This window comes from Herpailurus yagouaroundi, unplaced genomic scaffold, assembly GCF_014898765.1.
Source record: "Herpailurus yagouaroundi ecotype Mexico unplaced genomic scaffold, PumYag 163, whole genome shotgun sequence".
Classification (NCBI taxonomy): Eukaryota; Metazoa; Chordata; class Mammalia; order Carnivora; family Felidae; genus Herpailurus; species Herpailurus yagouaroundi.
The window spans coordinates 42,988,113-43,001,037 of record NW_024412404.1 but is presented as its reverse complement, the minus strand read 5'-3'; the positions used below and the strand labels follow the sequence as shown (position 1 = coordinate 43,001,037).

General features: G+C 55.8%; 1 protein-coding gene across 2 annotated transcripts in view; it reads left to right on the top strand.

Annotated features, from left to right (window-relative positions):
- The window catches only part of ITPRIP (inositol 1,4,5-trisphosphate receptor interacting protein), a 23,504-nt gene extending 10,579 nt beyond the window's left edge, over positions 1–12,925 (top strand). Inside the window, exon 2 of one of the 2 annotated variants that reach the window (XM_040486366.1) lies at positions 9,161–12,925. In XM_040486366.1, the coding sequence (XP_040342300.1) occupies positions 9,174–10,832 (1,659 nt within the window). In that variant the 5' untranslated portion in view covers positions 9,161–9,173 and the 3' untranslated portion in view covers positions 10,833–12,925. The remainder of the gene's footprint in view (positions 1–9,160) is intronic. The other variant, XM_040486367.1, reaches the window with a different exon arrangement.

Here is a 12,925-nt window from a genome sequence, read left to right as displayed (position 1 = left end):
AGCCAGAGCCAGTAGGAAGGGAACTGAGGCGACCCCCAAGGCTGGGTGGGGCCAGGCCCTGAACGTCGTCTCAAAGCTCTGACCTGTGTCGCATGGAAACTGGAACCCACTGAAATGGGGGAAGGGAGACCTCCAGGGAGGCAGAGGCCACCGAGGGTGGCTGGGAATTAGAAAGAGCTCAGAGGAGCTGTTTGCAAAGGTCCGTGCCAGCTGGGGTGGGGAGCCCCGAGTTTAGGCGAGGAGCAAAGGCTGCGTCAGAGCTGGGCGGGGCAAGGAGGCTGCACTGTGCGTTGAGACTCTGTTCATCTCCCAAGACTGCTTTGACAGAACACCACAAACTAGGTGGTGAAACAACAGAAATGATCCTCTCACAGCTTTGGAGGCCCAAAGTCTGAAATCAAGGTCGCCGCAGGGCCACCCTGCCTCCGGATGCTGCAAGAGGGGCTACCTCCTTGCCCCGCCCAGCGTCCAGTGGTTCCAGGCCATCCGGGCCTGGCAGCTTCCCTTCAGCCTCTGCCTCTGCCTTCTGTTACCTTCTCCTGTGTCCTTTTGCTCTTTTTCTGTTTTAAGAGACACTTATCACTGGATTGTAGGCCCACCTGGGTAATCCCGGGCCAGCTCGTCTCCGTGATCCTTAATTTAATTACATCTGTAAAGACCCTTCCTTCCAACTAAAGTCACATTCACAGGGTCTCGGTGTTAGCACATGGATTTATGTTTTTGAGGGCCACCATTCAAGACACTGCAGCAAATGTTGGATTCGAGATGCCCTGGGGAGCACAGACTAGAGAAAGCTGGATGTGGGCCCAGACTCACGGCTGCTGGGGGAGCCCCTTCCTGTCTCTGTGGCCTGCAAGCCTCACTGCCATGCCTTAGCCTGTGAGATGCTGAGCCTCGGCCTGTCTGTCGCAGGACGCTGTGATTTCCCATGACGTGCTGTGGGGGCATCGGCATCAGGCAGCGTGGCTGGGTGGAAGGACACCGTGTCCTTCCTGGGAGATTGATGGCTTCCCCGCCGTCCCCGTCCATTGCGTGCCAAGGGATGCACATGAGCTGCCGATGGAGGAGCGGGAACAGGAAGGATGTGGGCTCTCCCACCCACATCCGCGGCGTCCAGGCCCCTGTCCCTCCTGCACTCGGGCTGGCCAGCTGCATGTCCCAGGACCAGGGAATGGGGTTGGCATCCTGGTGACTTTTTGGAAACCCCTTCCTCTTCCAGAAGTAGGCCTTGAGGAAACTTAGCGCTTTGGCCGGTGTGATTGGGCACCCACTGTGAGTCTGGCCAGTGTGGCCATGGGGCAAAGACAGCAGACCTTACCTTGGGGAGAATACCTCTCCCCTCACAGTGTAAACTTTGCCATGGGCTCTCCACTGGGCATGGAGGGGTGGGGGGGTACCTCTCCTCTCTGCCCTCTCCCCTACCCCTACCAGGACCCAGTGCTGACCCCTGCTTCTTCCTAGCCCAGATCTCTGCTCAGTCAGTATGGGTCTCCCCTGGATTGGCAGGGGTTTGGGGGGACAGTGGGGATCCGGTTCTCCAGTCCAGGAGACCACAGACCTCAGACAGTAATACCAGGTGCTACTTAGTGCATACCCATTAAGCTACAGAGTCTCTATTTTCTTCTAGTTCCTGGAGAGGCTGTGGGGAAGCCCTTTATGTAAATCCCTCGCACAGGCTTGGCACACAGCCAACCCGCATAAATGCTGGGTATGATTATTCAGAGGGTGGCTGCCGGGACGACTGGGAGACACTGGGGACAAAGATTGAGCCGAGGGGGCTATTTCAGGGAGTCCTGTTCACAGAGGAAATAGTAGGTGCTGGTACTGCTGAGAGGGAAGAGTAAGGAGTCCCAGGGTCAAGGGCAGCCTTGAGGGATGCTTAATGGGGGGGCGGGCCCCCGGAACTGGACAGGAGAAAGGGGCCTGTGGACCAGGGCCCACAGGCTTTAGGTGGCCTGCTGACATTTTATTTGGCTTCCATGGTTTTCAAAGAATTTTTGAAATAGCACCCGACAAGTGTAAAATTGAGGGATATTGATAAAATCCAGATCTCAGATTTATCTTGGGATAAAATCCCAAAATCTCTTGGGGAAAAAACCCAAAAAACGAGATCACGCCATTCTTGGCACACAGAACATGGAATGTAACGGCTCTGGCCTTTAGATAAAGCTTGTGCGACTCCATCCACTCCATCCCCATCCCTTAGATGTGCAGCCTCTGCAGCCTGCCCATTTTCCGTGGGGGTCTTTCTCCACCCCCATCCCCCACATGTGGTCTTACAACCCCTGCCTTCAGGAAGGGTGACTGAAAGGTGATAAGGGAGGGGACCCAGGGGCCATGAGGGTGGCAGGCGGGAGGAAGGTGAGCCTGGTTAGAGGCCAAGGCAAAGGTCCTGCTGTGGGGGAGGGGTGGGTGGAAGGTGATGGGTGTGGCTGGGAGGACACTGAGAAGAGGAGGCACTGGGGCCTAGAACCTCACCCCCCCCCACCCACTTTCTCAATGATGCTTTGTTGGGCCGCTTCCTTCCTCTTTCCTCACTTCCTTTCTTTGCCGGCCACTCCCTGTCTTACCCAGGCCTGAGGCCACCTGGGCCCAGCCCCTTGCTCAGCCCTTCCCCTGTCCGCACCACCATGGAGGTGCAGGCAAAGAGGGACCGAAGCAAGAGATGCTCTTGGTGAGGCCGTTCTCCTCTCCTGCAGAGGACTCTTCTCCTGGAAGGGTGGGGGCCATCTCTGCTGAGTCTGTCTGTGCCCCTCTCCCCGGCCCTGAGTTAGGTGACGAGGAAAGAGGTTGTGGAGATATGTCGCTCCCGCAGCGGCCGTCTCCTCCCTAATACGTGATGAAGTCCGCTCCAACATATCGGGCACCTGCAATGGGTGCTGAAGGAGGCAGGAGGACATTCAGTTTCGGAACTTCCTGAAACTAGCCAGGAAGGCAGGGCCTGGTAGGTGAAGTGACACAAGGGAAGAGCAGGAAGGTGGCCTGCACCAAGGGGCAGGCTCCCGAAGGAGGGGCCCCTGAGCTGGCCCTGAATGAAGATGCCCCTGGGCTGGGCAGGGAAGCTTGTCTGACACCAGTGTGCGGTGTGGGCTCTGCTAGAGGGAGGCGTGCAGTCACAGGTGAGACAGGCCAGACCACAGGAGGAGAACCCCCCAGGGCTTCAGACAGACTGCGTGCTCATGGGGCCCAAACCACCACAAAGACTCAGGGTCAAATTCGTGCTCTGCATTCAGCCTTACAGTCCTGTTTCCTCAAGGTCTGGGAAACTCGGGGCACAGCCAACCTGGATGATTTGGGCAGTGGTCCTTGGCAGTGGTGCCTGGCAGGTGGTAGGGCTCATGCCCTGGGAGGTTGGAGGGAGAGCAGAAGGAGGGGGACAGGCTCACTGCAGACAGGGAATCTTAGAAGTCACACAGTGGACCTTTCTGTCGTCAGTCTCTTCACAAAATAGGATGTTGCAGCTACCTGACTAATGTTCTGAAAATCAAATGACAAAATGCAGAGTGCTCAGCCTTGTAAATTTTGGCAGAAGTAGAAGCACCACTTCTCTCCGGTCTGTGCGGGAACCCCTGTGAGGGTCAACAGGGTGATGCCTACCGGGACCACCTCCACCCTCCCCTCCTCGTCGGGCATGCCTCCTCTCTAGGTCTCAGTTTCCTCATCTATAAAATGGGGCTTAGATGAGTACAACATTGAATTCTGACTTTATTAAATTTGTGGCTTTATTTCTCCCAAACAACTGTGTACCTTGTACCTGCACAAGACCAGGCACACAGTAGGGGTTCAGCCCAAACTTACCAACAGCTTGGTCTCCCTTGGCCCCTGCCTCCTCAGAGGGTGCAGAGCCTAAGCAGTGGGATAGGGCCCAGTAACCCCACGGGGCCTGGACTGCAGGTGGCTTCTCCTGCCACCAACCCACCTCCTTCATTTTGTTTCATAAAGAAACTACCTCAGCTGTTCCTTTCAGCTCTGAAGATGACGCCAGGGACGGGGCCACTTTTGCTGTTGTAATTAGCACAGCTAATTGCACCTGACAGGCTGGGCGTGGGGCAAGGCCTTGACGAGCTGCAGGTCGGGGCTGCCGTGACACTGCAGGAGCCACACCTTCCTCTTCCCTGGAGACCTGCCTGGCTTGGGCAGGGCTGGTTCTCAGACTTGAGGGGGCACTGGAACCCGCCCCCCGTGAAGGGCTTGTTAAGACACCAGGTGCTGGGGCCCAGCCTTGGAATTTCTGATCAGCAGGTCTGAGATTGCACCTGAACATTTGCATCTCTAACAAGTCCCCAGGTGATTGCAGTGCTATTTAGTGGGGACCATATTTTGAGAACCACCGTCCCGGGGGACTGCTGGCTGCTGAGAAATGGGTCCTGGGCACCCCTGCTGCTGAGGCCACAGCCAGCTAGCTCTGGGTGGGGGTAGGCGACTGGTGGGGCAGAAGGGGTGTTGATGAACACATGGGGCCGGACACAGGCTCTCACTGCTTCAGGTTTGTTGTAGGAATTTGTCTGGAAGGAGGGTACTGGGTGGATATGGAGCCGAGGGCTTGCACACCCACATCTCCCCAGCCAGTGAGCACAGGGAAGGTCCACAGACAAGGAGGAGCCCCCAAAGAACAGAAACGAAACTCTCTCCCTCTGCGTTTTAGTGGTCTACTGCTCATGTACCATTTATGCCCACAGCTCATTCTGTTCTGTGACAGTCCCGGGTGGCTGTCTGCCTCCGCTCATGAACTGTGGTGTTCTTTCCGCCTGGGATCATGCTGCCCTTATCTGTGTGGGCCCTGCAGCATCCAGCATGGTCCTTGCACGTAGTAGGTGCTTTGTAAACATAGCAGGGTGGAAAGAACTTGGGCTGTACAAGTGGAAGCACACAGAACAGACTGCATCTCAACCTGGCTGCGCCTTTTCTCGTAGTGTGGCTAGAAAATTTCTTTGTCTCTTGGGCTTGGTTAATCCATCTGTGAAACCAGGATAATACCCACCATGTAGAAGGTTATGGAGGGCGGGGGCACTGTGCACCCAGTACATCCTAGTGAGGGCTTGATAAACGGAAGCATATATCTATTAGACAACTCTTAGTGGCATTCATTGGATTAAGCTGTGATTGTGGGGGCGGGGGGATGCAGGAGTGACAGACCCCAGGGAATAGAGAGGGCATCTGGGGTTTCTCCCCCAGAGTCTGAGGCTTCCGGCCAGGCTCAGAATAAGGGTCTGAGAAAACCATTAGTCTGGGCTGACCGCCTGCAGCCTTCTGCCCAGCCCCTGCTGCCTCGTGACCCTGGCCCTTTGCCAGGCTAAGTTTAGCTGTGACCTGCATGGGCCACTGCACTCTGTAGGCAAGGGCAGCGGTGAGAGGAACTCAGCAGGTTTCCTGCTGGCTTCCTGGCAAGCAGACAGACAAAAGCCCTCAGAGGAACCCAAGTTAATTTTGAAGCCAAACCCAATCGATGTCTTGGACCACATGCCTGGGGCAGCCTTGTAGAGCTGAGAGCCTTGGGCCAATGCAGAGGTGGACAGTTTTCAAATTGGGGGAAAGGGGCCCTTTGGGGAGGGTGGGGGAGGTGCACATATATATCCATGGCTCTGGGAGAGGCTCCCAGATACCTGTCTGTCCCTCTGGTTTCCAGCAAGACTCATACCACTCTGGTTCCTTCTCATTCTTCTGGCCCGGTGGCCCCAGGGCAGTGTTCCCTTTGGTTTGTTTTGGGGAGGAAAAGTAGAGGATCCACCCCGGCCCCATCTAGTGAGCACTGAGTGGCCACGGCCTGTTCGCCATCCCTTAGGGTGCCATAGGCAGAGCCGGCCTATCCACACGTTAAAAGCAAAATTATACCTCATCTGATCCCTGGGAGGGAGTTGCGGTTTAAGTAAGGACTGAGTCAGAACTCCACCTCCAGGAGGATCCAGGCCTCCAGAGGCTTCTCCCCTTTGCTGGAGGGCAGGGTGGGCAGAGTGGCATGCCAAGGGACAGCAATACTGGGGGAGCATTTTATGCTTTCACAGCACTTTTGAGCGTGCTTTGCTCCGCACTCCTAGGACTTGGCAGGGTGTGCTTAGCAGGTGAGAAAACAGAGGCCTGCAGAGGCCTAAGGGGAAGGCCCTGATGTTGTAGGGCATCTACTCCGTGCCAAGCACCTGAGATGAATTATCTCCCTTAACTCAACCTCCTTGTGAAGGAGGGTCTGCTGTTAGCCCCATCTCACCGGTAAAGCAGTGGAGTCCTGGAGAAGCAAGACCACTCAGCAAGGAGTAAAGTTTCAAACCCAAGCCTGTCTGCTTCTATAGCCCAGGCTCTTTCCACTTTGTCACCCTCTCCCTCAGGCTCCCAGCAAGTCTTGTAACCCTACAGCTGTCCACCTGTCCGTGGTACTGTGGGCCGCTTGCATCCTCCTGAGTACCTTGTAGAGGCATCTGTGTGGCCCATCAGGAACCCCTGCAGGCAGGTTCCTGTGTTTGCCCATCCCATCACTTCACAGCTACACTTTTATAAGAAAACTTGCTCTGAGGAAAGCTAAGAGCTTTTTTTTTTTTTTTTTTTTTTTTTTGGTTAAGTGCTTTATATGCATTACCTCGTTCAAGCTTTCAACAGCAGATATTATTGCTATTTTATGGATGAAGAGACTGAGGGTCTAAGAAGTTGAGTTGTTTGTCCAAGGTCACATAGCATGTGCTGGGCTCTGTCTTGTCTACTCTGGAATCCAACCTCTTAACCCCTTGCACACAGAGTCGATGGCTCCAGTTCGTTTGGAGCTTTGAACCTTGCCTGTCGCAGTGCAAGGAGGCCATTACAGCCCTTGAACAGGGCCCAAGGATGCACACAGGTAGCCCTGTGGAAGCTGTTGGGGAGGGAGGAGGAAGACTTCCCAGTCTTAAGGTTTGACAATGGTTTCATTGTCCACTCTGTAGCAGCCTATCCTGAGTTCACATGAAAACTAACCTCCCGGGTCAGGGGTTGCCCAGGATTATTACTGTGACTTGTCAGGGCCTGCCATGCCCAAGGTGGCCTGTAGTACAGGGGCCCTCAAGGTCCTCAACACCCCCAAATTACCTGCTAACTGCCTGTTGCCTGGTGCTCTGCCTGTTAGCACACCTTTATCTTAAAACCCTGACCCGTGTTAATAAGCCAGGCTTGGACCACCCTGGCAAAACTTTCCATTGATGTGTCTCTAATGTGGAAACCAGGGCTGACCTGTTCCTGCAGTTCTCTGGCACACTGCTCCTGGTCTTGGGGAAGAAAAGCTGGCTAGCTGCCCCCTGTACTTTTTCCTCAGCCCGCCCACCTTCCGGTCTGACTTCCTCCACTTTCTCCTGTCCTCCGTCTCCTCAAGTGCACCCCTGAGGCCTGAGTGTGTGTGCACACTGAATTCGGCTGCAGGCGGACCCCTCTTTTGGTTCCTGCTTGCGTGTCCAGCTGCGTCTAGGATGGAGTCACATCTGAGCAGCGGGCTTTACCCAAGTGTGGCAACTCAGGTCGTGTACATCCTGGCACTGCTGGCCAGAATCTGCAGAGGGTTCTTTACCTGATGACACATACCTGTTCCTTGGCACCATTAGGGTAAGAACCCGAACAAGTGGTTTTAAGGGTGCAAGTTGAAGGTTAAGAAATGGGGCTCAAGCAAAATGGAAAAGCTCCTATCAGCATGTGTTGGCATACAGGGGGCCAGGGGAGCCCTCTGTGTTTTTTGTTGTCTGACAACGTCCTCATTTGGCCATTTGCCCTCCTAGCTGAGGTCCCAGGCAGGGGGAGCAGGGCAAGTATGGAAAAGGCCCGTTGTTACTTCTCAAGCTTCCTGCCTAGGAGAGGAGAGGGTGTAATAGAAGGCTCAGACTTTAATGTGGATGGTATTAAAATGCAGATTCTGGTTCAATAGGTCTGGGATGGGGCCAAGGTTTTGCGTGTCTGACAAACTCCCAGGATTGAATGGGGTTGGCTCTTCCCTAAAAGTCACTTGCGATCTAAAACTCCATTTGTCCTGGAGGAATGGAGTATTGCCCTTCACACTAAGAAGTCAGATTTAAAGTTTAGAAGATTCATGAGAGCAAATCCAATGGCTCAGTCACTCTGGTTGTCTCCAAGATGGCCCTGGGGAGAGCTCTACCAAGGAGAAGGCCAGGAGGTCAGTGTCTGTATTTGGAGTGAGGCCTCACATATCAGGAGAGGTTTACGGCGGGGGAAGACAAGGGCCCAAAACTGCTTCAAAAGCACTTGCTATTGGATGAATATATGCTGTTCACCATCCACTGCTGTGTACCCACTTTTCACGGGTCACGGCATCCATCAGTACTGTGACCCTGTGGCTACCGTGGCTTTCCTCTTGTACAGTAAGGACACTGGGTCTCAGAGAGATATGTTGACATGCCCAAGGTCACACAGCTAATTGCTTGGGACTCAGCCTTCTTGTTCTCAACCACTAGGCTTTACTGCATTGAGGAAAGACACCTTTGCCACAAGGAATTCAGTGGGGGGAGATGGGTTGAAGTGATAGAAAAGTGACTCAAACTGATTGAAACAAAGCAAAGAAATCATTGATTTATATGATTTTAAAAGTCCAGAGGCAATGGATCCAGAGAGTCTGCTTTTGTCTATGTTGGCATCTTTCTCAAGCAGTCCCCCCTTTGAGGCAGCTGGAGAGCCACCGGCAGCTATAACCTTGTTCCCTGGCAAACGAAGGCCACAGGGCAAGTCTTTCTTCCCATCGGCCCCAACAAATCCTACCTGGGCCTCCCTCCCGTTGGCCCCAGTGAGGTCCTCTGCTCCTCACTGAATCCACACTGTCGGGGCAGGGAGTAGCTTGGGCCTGAGTTGTATGTTCCTCCCTGGAGCCGGGGTGGAATTATCCACCCAAGCCATAGGACAAGGAGCAGAAAATGGTTGACTGCTGGGGAAAGTGGGTTGCTCCTGCCAGAGAGAGGAAAACCTGGGCAGACAGAAACAGGGCCGTCTCTGTGGGCTGCTCAGCCAGGATTGCTGGTGTGGGACTCTTTGCAGTTCTTTCTTCCAAGGCTACACGGAAGCACACAAGGAGACCGCGGGTTGGGTGGGAGAAGAGCTATAAAACATTCACCAGCTCCATGGGGCAGGGGTTGGTGTGAGGGTCCGGGGAAGAAGCCTCACGGAGAGACGCTGGGTGTGACCATTGATCTGTGTCTCTGTGTGACAGGAAAGTTGCAGCCATGGCTCTGGGGCTCTTCCGGGTGTGTCTGGTGGTGGTGACAGCCATCATCAACCACCCGCTGCTGTTCCCGCGGGAGAACGCCACGGTCCCCGAGAACGAGGAGGAGATCATCCGCAAGATGCAGGCGCACCAGGAGAAGCTGCAGCTCGAGCAGCTGCGGCTGGAGGAGGAGGTGGCCCGGCTGGCGGCCGAGAAGGAGGCGCTGGAGCAGGTGGCGGAGGAAGGCCAGCAGCAGAATGAGAGCCGCACGGCCTGGGACCTGTGGAGCACCCTGTGCATGATCCTCTTCCTGGTGATCGAGGTGTGGCGGCAGGACCACCAGGACGCGCCTTCACCCGAGTGCCCGGGCGGGGACGAGGACGAGCTGCCCGGCCTGGAGGGTGCCCCACTCCGGGGCCTCACCCTGCCCAACAAGGGCACGCTCGACCACTTCTATGAGCGCTGCATCCGGGGGGCCACTGCCGACGCGGCCCGCACCCGGGAGTTTGTGGAAGGCTTTGTGGATGACCTGCTGGAGGCCCTGAGGAGCCTCTGCAACCGCGACACGGACATGGAGGTGGAGGACTTCATTGGCGTGGACAGCATGTATGAGAACTGGCAGGTGGACAGGCCGCTGCTGTGCGACCTCTTCGTGCCCTTCATGCCCCCTGAGCCCTACCACTTCCACGCAGAGCTCTGCTGCTCCCGCCACCCCATGCCCTTGGATCGCCAGGGCTACGGCCAGATCAAGGTGGTCCGGGCCGACGAGGATCCCCTGGGCTGCATCTGCGACAAGACCAAGCTCGGGGAAGACATGCTGTGTCTCCTCCACGGCAAGAAGAGCCTGGCGTGGCCAGGCAGCGAGGTGGAAACCCTGCTGTGTGCCAGAGGCGCCCCATACCTGGACGCGATGCAGGTCATGAAATGGTTCCAGACGGCCCTCACCAGAGCCTGGCACCGCATTGCCCACAAATACGAGTTCGACCTGGCATTTGGTCAGCTGGACTCCCCTGGGTCCCTCAAGATCAGGTTCCGCTCAGGGAAGTTCATGCCCTTCAACCTGATTCCTGTGATCCAGTGTGACGACTCGGACCTGTACTTTGTCTCACACCTTCCCAGGGAGCCCTCTGGGGATGCCCCGGCATCCAGCACTGACTGGCTCCTGTCCTTTGCCGTCTACGAGCGACAGTTCCTCAGGATGACGTCTAAGGCGCTGCCTGAGGGTGCCTGTCACCTCAGCTGCTTGCAGATCGCCTCCTTCCTGCTGTCCAAGCAGAGCCGCCTGACTGGCCCCAGTGGGCTCAGCAACTACCACCTCAAGACAGCCCTCCTGCACCTGCTGGTCTCCCGGCGGCCCGACGACTGGGAGGCCGGGCAGATCGATGCTCGCCTGCAAGAGCTGCTCCGATTCCTGGAGAAGAGCCTGCTGGAGAAGAAGCTCCATCACTTCTTCATTGGCAACTGCAAGGTGCCTAATGCCATGGGACTCCCTGAGGCCGTTTGCAGGGCCGAGCCTCTCAACCTCTTCCGGCCCTTCGTCCTGCAGCGAAGTCTCTACCGGAAGACGGTGGACTCCTTCTATGAGATGCTGAAGAACACCCCAGTGCTCATTAGCGAGTATTCCCTACATATCCCCTCAGACCATGCCAGCCTGCCCCCAAAAGCTGTTGTCTTGTAAAGTATCCAGGACCCAGAGGGCCGGGGTGCAGGACACCCCACATGTCCACACCTCTGGGGGTGTCTACAGGGCCTGTCCTGGGAAAACAGTGGGCTTTGTTGGGAGCCTCAGCCTGCCAGGGAATCCAGGCCCTACAGCCCGGAGGAAAGAATCCCACACTGGAAGCTGGTTTGCTTTCATACCAACTGGGGCCTACTGGTGAGGTTACAGTCTGGGTTTGGTGGACGCCCTGCAGCTTACTTTTGGATCACCACAAATGGCCAAGAGGATGATGAAGTACTCCAGGGACACTAAGTTAAAGACAACACAAACATCGATTTGAGTGCAGTTTTTACCTCCTAGGTCCCGTCTTTACTTGGATATCAATAGACGATCTCTAGGAGGGTTGACAGGGTAGCATGTTAAGACCCTGCACCCTGTTTCCAGTCACTCTTGGCCCCGGCCATCTGCACCCAAGGCACTAATAGGGACAGCCGTGGGAATTTGCAACCTTCTGTCCACAGCCTGCAAAACAGGAATCTAACTGCAGCTGCCGTTTTTTAAGCTATTTGGAAAAAAGACCAGGTAGAGATTTGAGGCCCCAAGAGGCCAGTGTCTCTGTTGCACAGAAGTGGGTACTTGGTGGCAGAGAGAAGTTTAATGTGGCCGCTTTTTCAGCTACACGTCTCAGGGTGCACCCCCTCACCCTACCCCTTCCCCCGGTGTGCTGAACTCTGTGGGTGCCACACACCGTGCAGGGTACAAGCTCCACGGCCCCTCACCCCTCTGTATTCTCTCCACAGCCGGTCTCTACGTGGTGGGGGAGGGCAGATACCGAAGGTGGAAGCTCCAAGAGACACAGGGTGAGTGGGATAAAGGATAGCACCTACACCCAGGGTACTCTGGTCTGGTTCACAGCCTGGTCTCTGATGCCCGGTTTAGAGAAAGTTGCAGAGCTGAGAAGTGACAGATGCTGTAGCCCTGAGTTTTCTTCAGCAGGGTTTCGGTCCCAAAGCAGGAGCACTTGGAGGCCAGGGGAGACCCAGCTCCATCTGTTGGCCCCAAGACTTGCTCTCTCTAGTGGGGCTCCCTCACTGCACAGAACCCTCTTTTCTGGAAGGGGCCTTGCCAGCCACACAGATGACCAAGACCCGGAGAGGCTCAGCTGACTGGGAGCACACAGGGACGGTAATGCAGACCCAGCCCCCAAGCCCCAGAGAGGTCACCTCAGTGCGGCCGGGGGCCCCGGTCACTGGGCAGGTGCCAGAGCCTGTGGTGGGCGCTGGCCTGTCTCCAGGCCTGTTTAGGGGGGTTGGGAAGCCACTCCTCCTCCACTTGTGGCTTCACTGGCCCTTTGGGAGTTCCTCTCATGGCATTGCCTCAGTAACCCTTACAGCAAGCCGAGGGGGAGGCAAGAATGAGGGCGCCTGCACCAGCACCTGGGTTCCCCTCCAGGGTTTAAGCCGGCCATGCCTGCTGAACAGCCTACCCGGTCCACCAGGCTGTCAGGCTCACCATGAGCTGCAGAGGATCCTGTCCTGACCCCAGAGGTTCTCTCACCTGGCCCCAGGGGCTCTGGAAGATGGACAACCGGTTTGCCTGACAGGGTTTACTCACAGCAGGCTGGGCTGTGATGGAACACTGAAACCTGTAGGAACCCTTCCTTGTGAGCTGGAGTCAGACTGCACAGACTGGCGGCTGGGGCTGCAGGGAAGGGGCGTGCCCACGTGGTCCCCAACAGTAGCCCCAGGCCCCCCATTCAGTTGGGACTTGTTTCCAGAGTCGGGTTGAATTTCCATATTTATTATTGCCTGTGCCTTGCATTCCCCCCTCCTTCATCCGTATCTTATTGTGCTTGGAGGAGACCCCACAGCCAGGAACCAGCCTCCAGAAGCCAGGACCAAGCCTGAACCTCCCTTGGCTCCCAGAAGAAAGTTCACTGAAAAATAACCTTCTGGCCTCTTGTTTATTCAGAGATGCCAACTCAGCGGGGAAATGGGGGTCTTTATGCAGCAAAGCTGCTTCTGAAGCAGAGAGCAGCAGGGCTCTCGGTGTTTCATGCTGCCTTATTTATATTAAAGGAAGAATTAAATTCTTACAAGAAGTAGAAACTG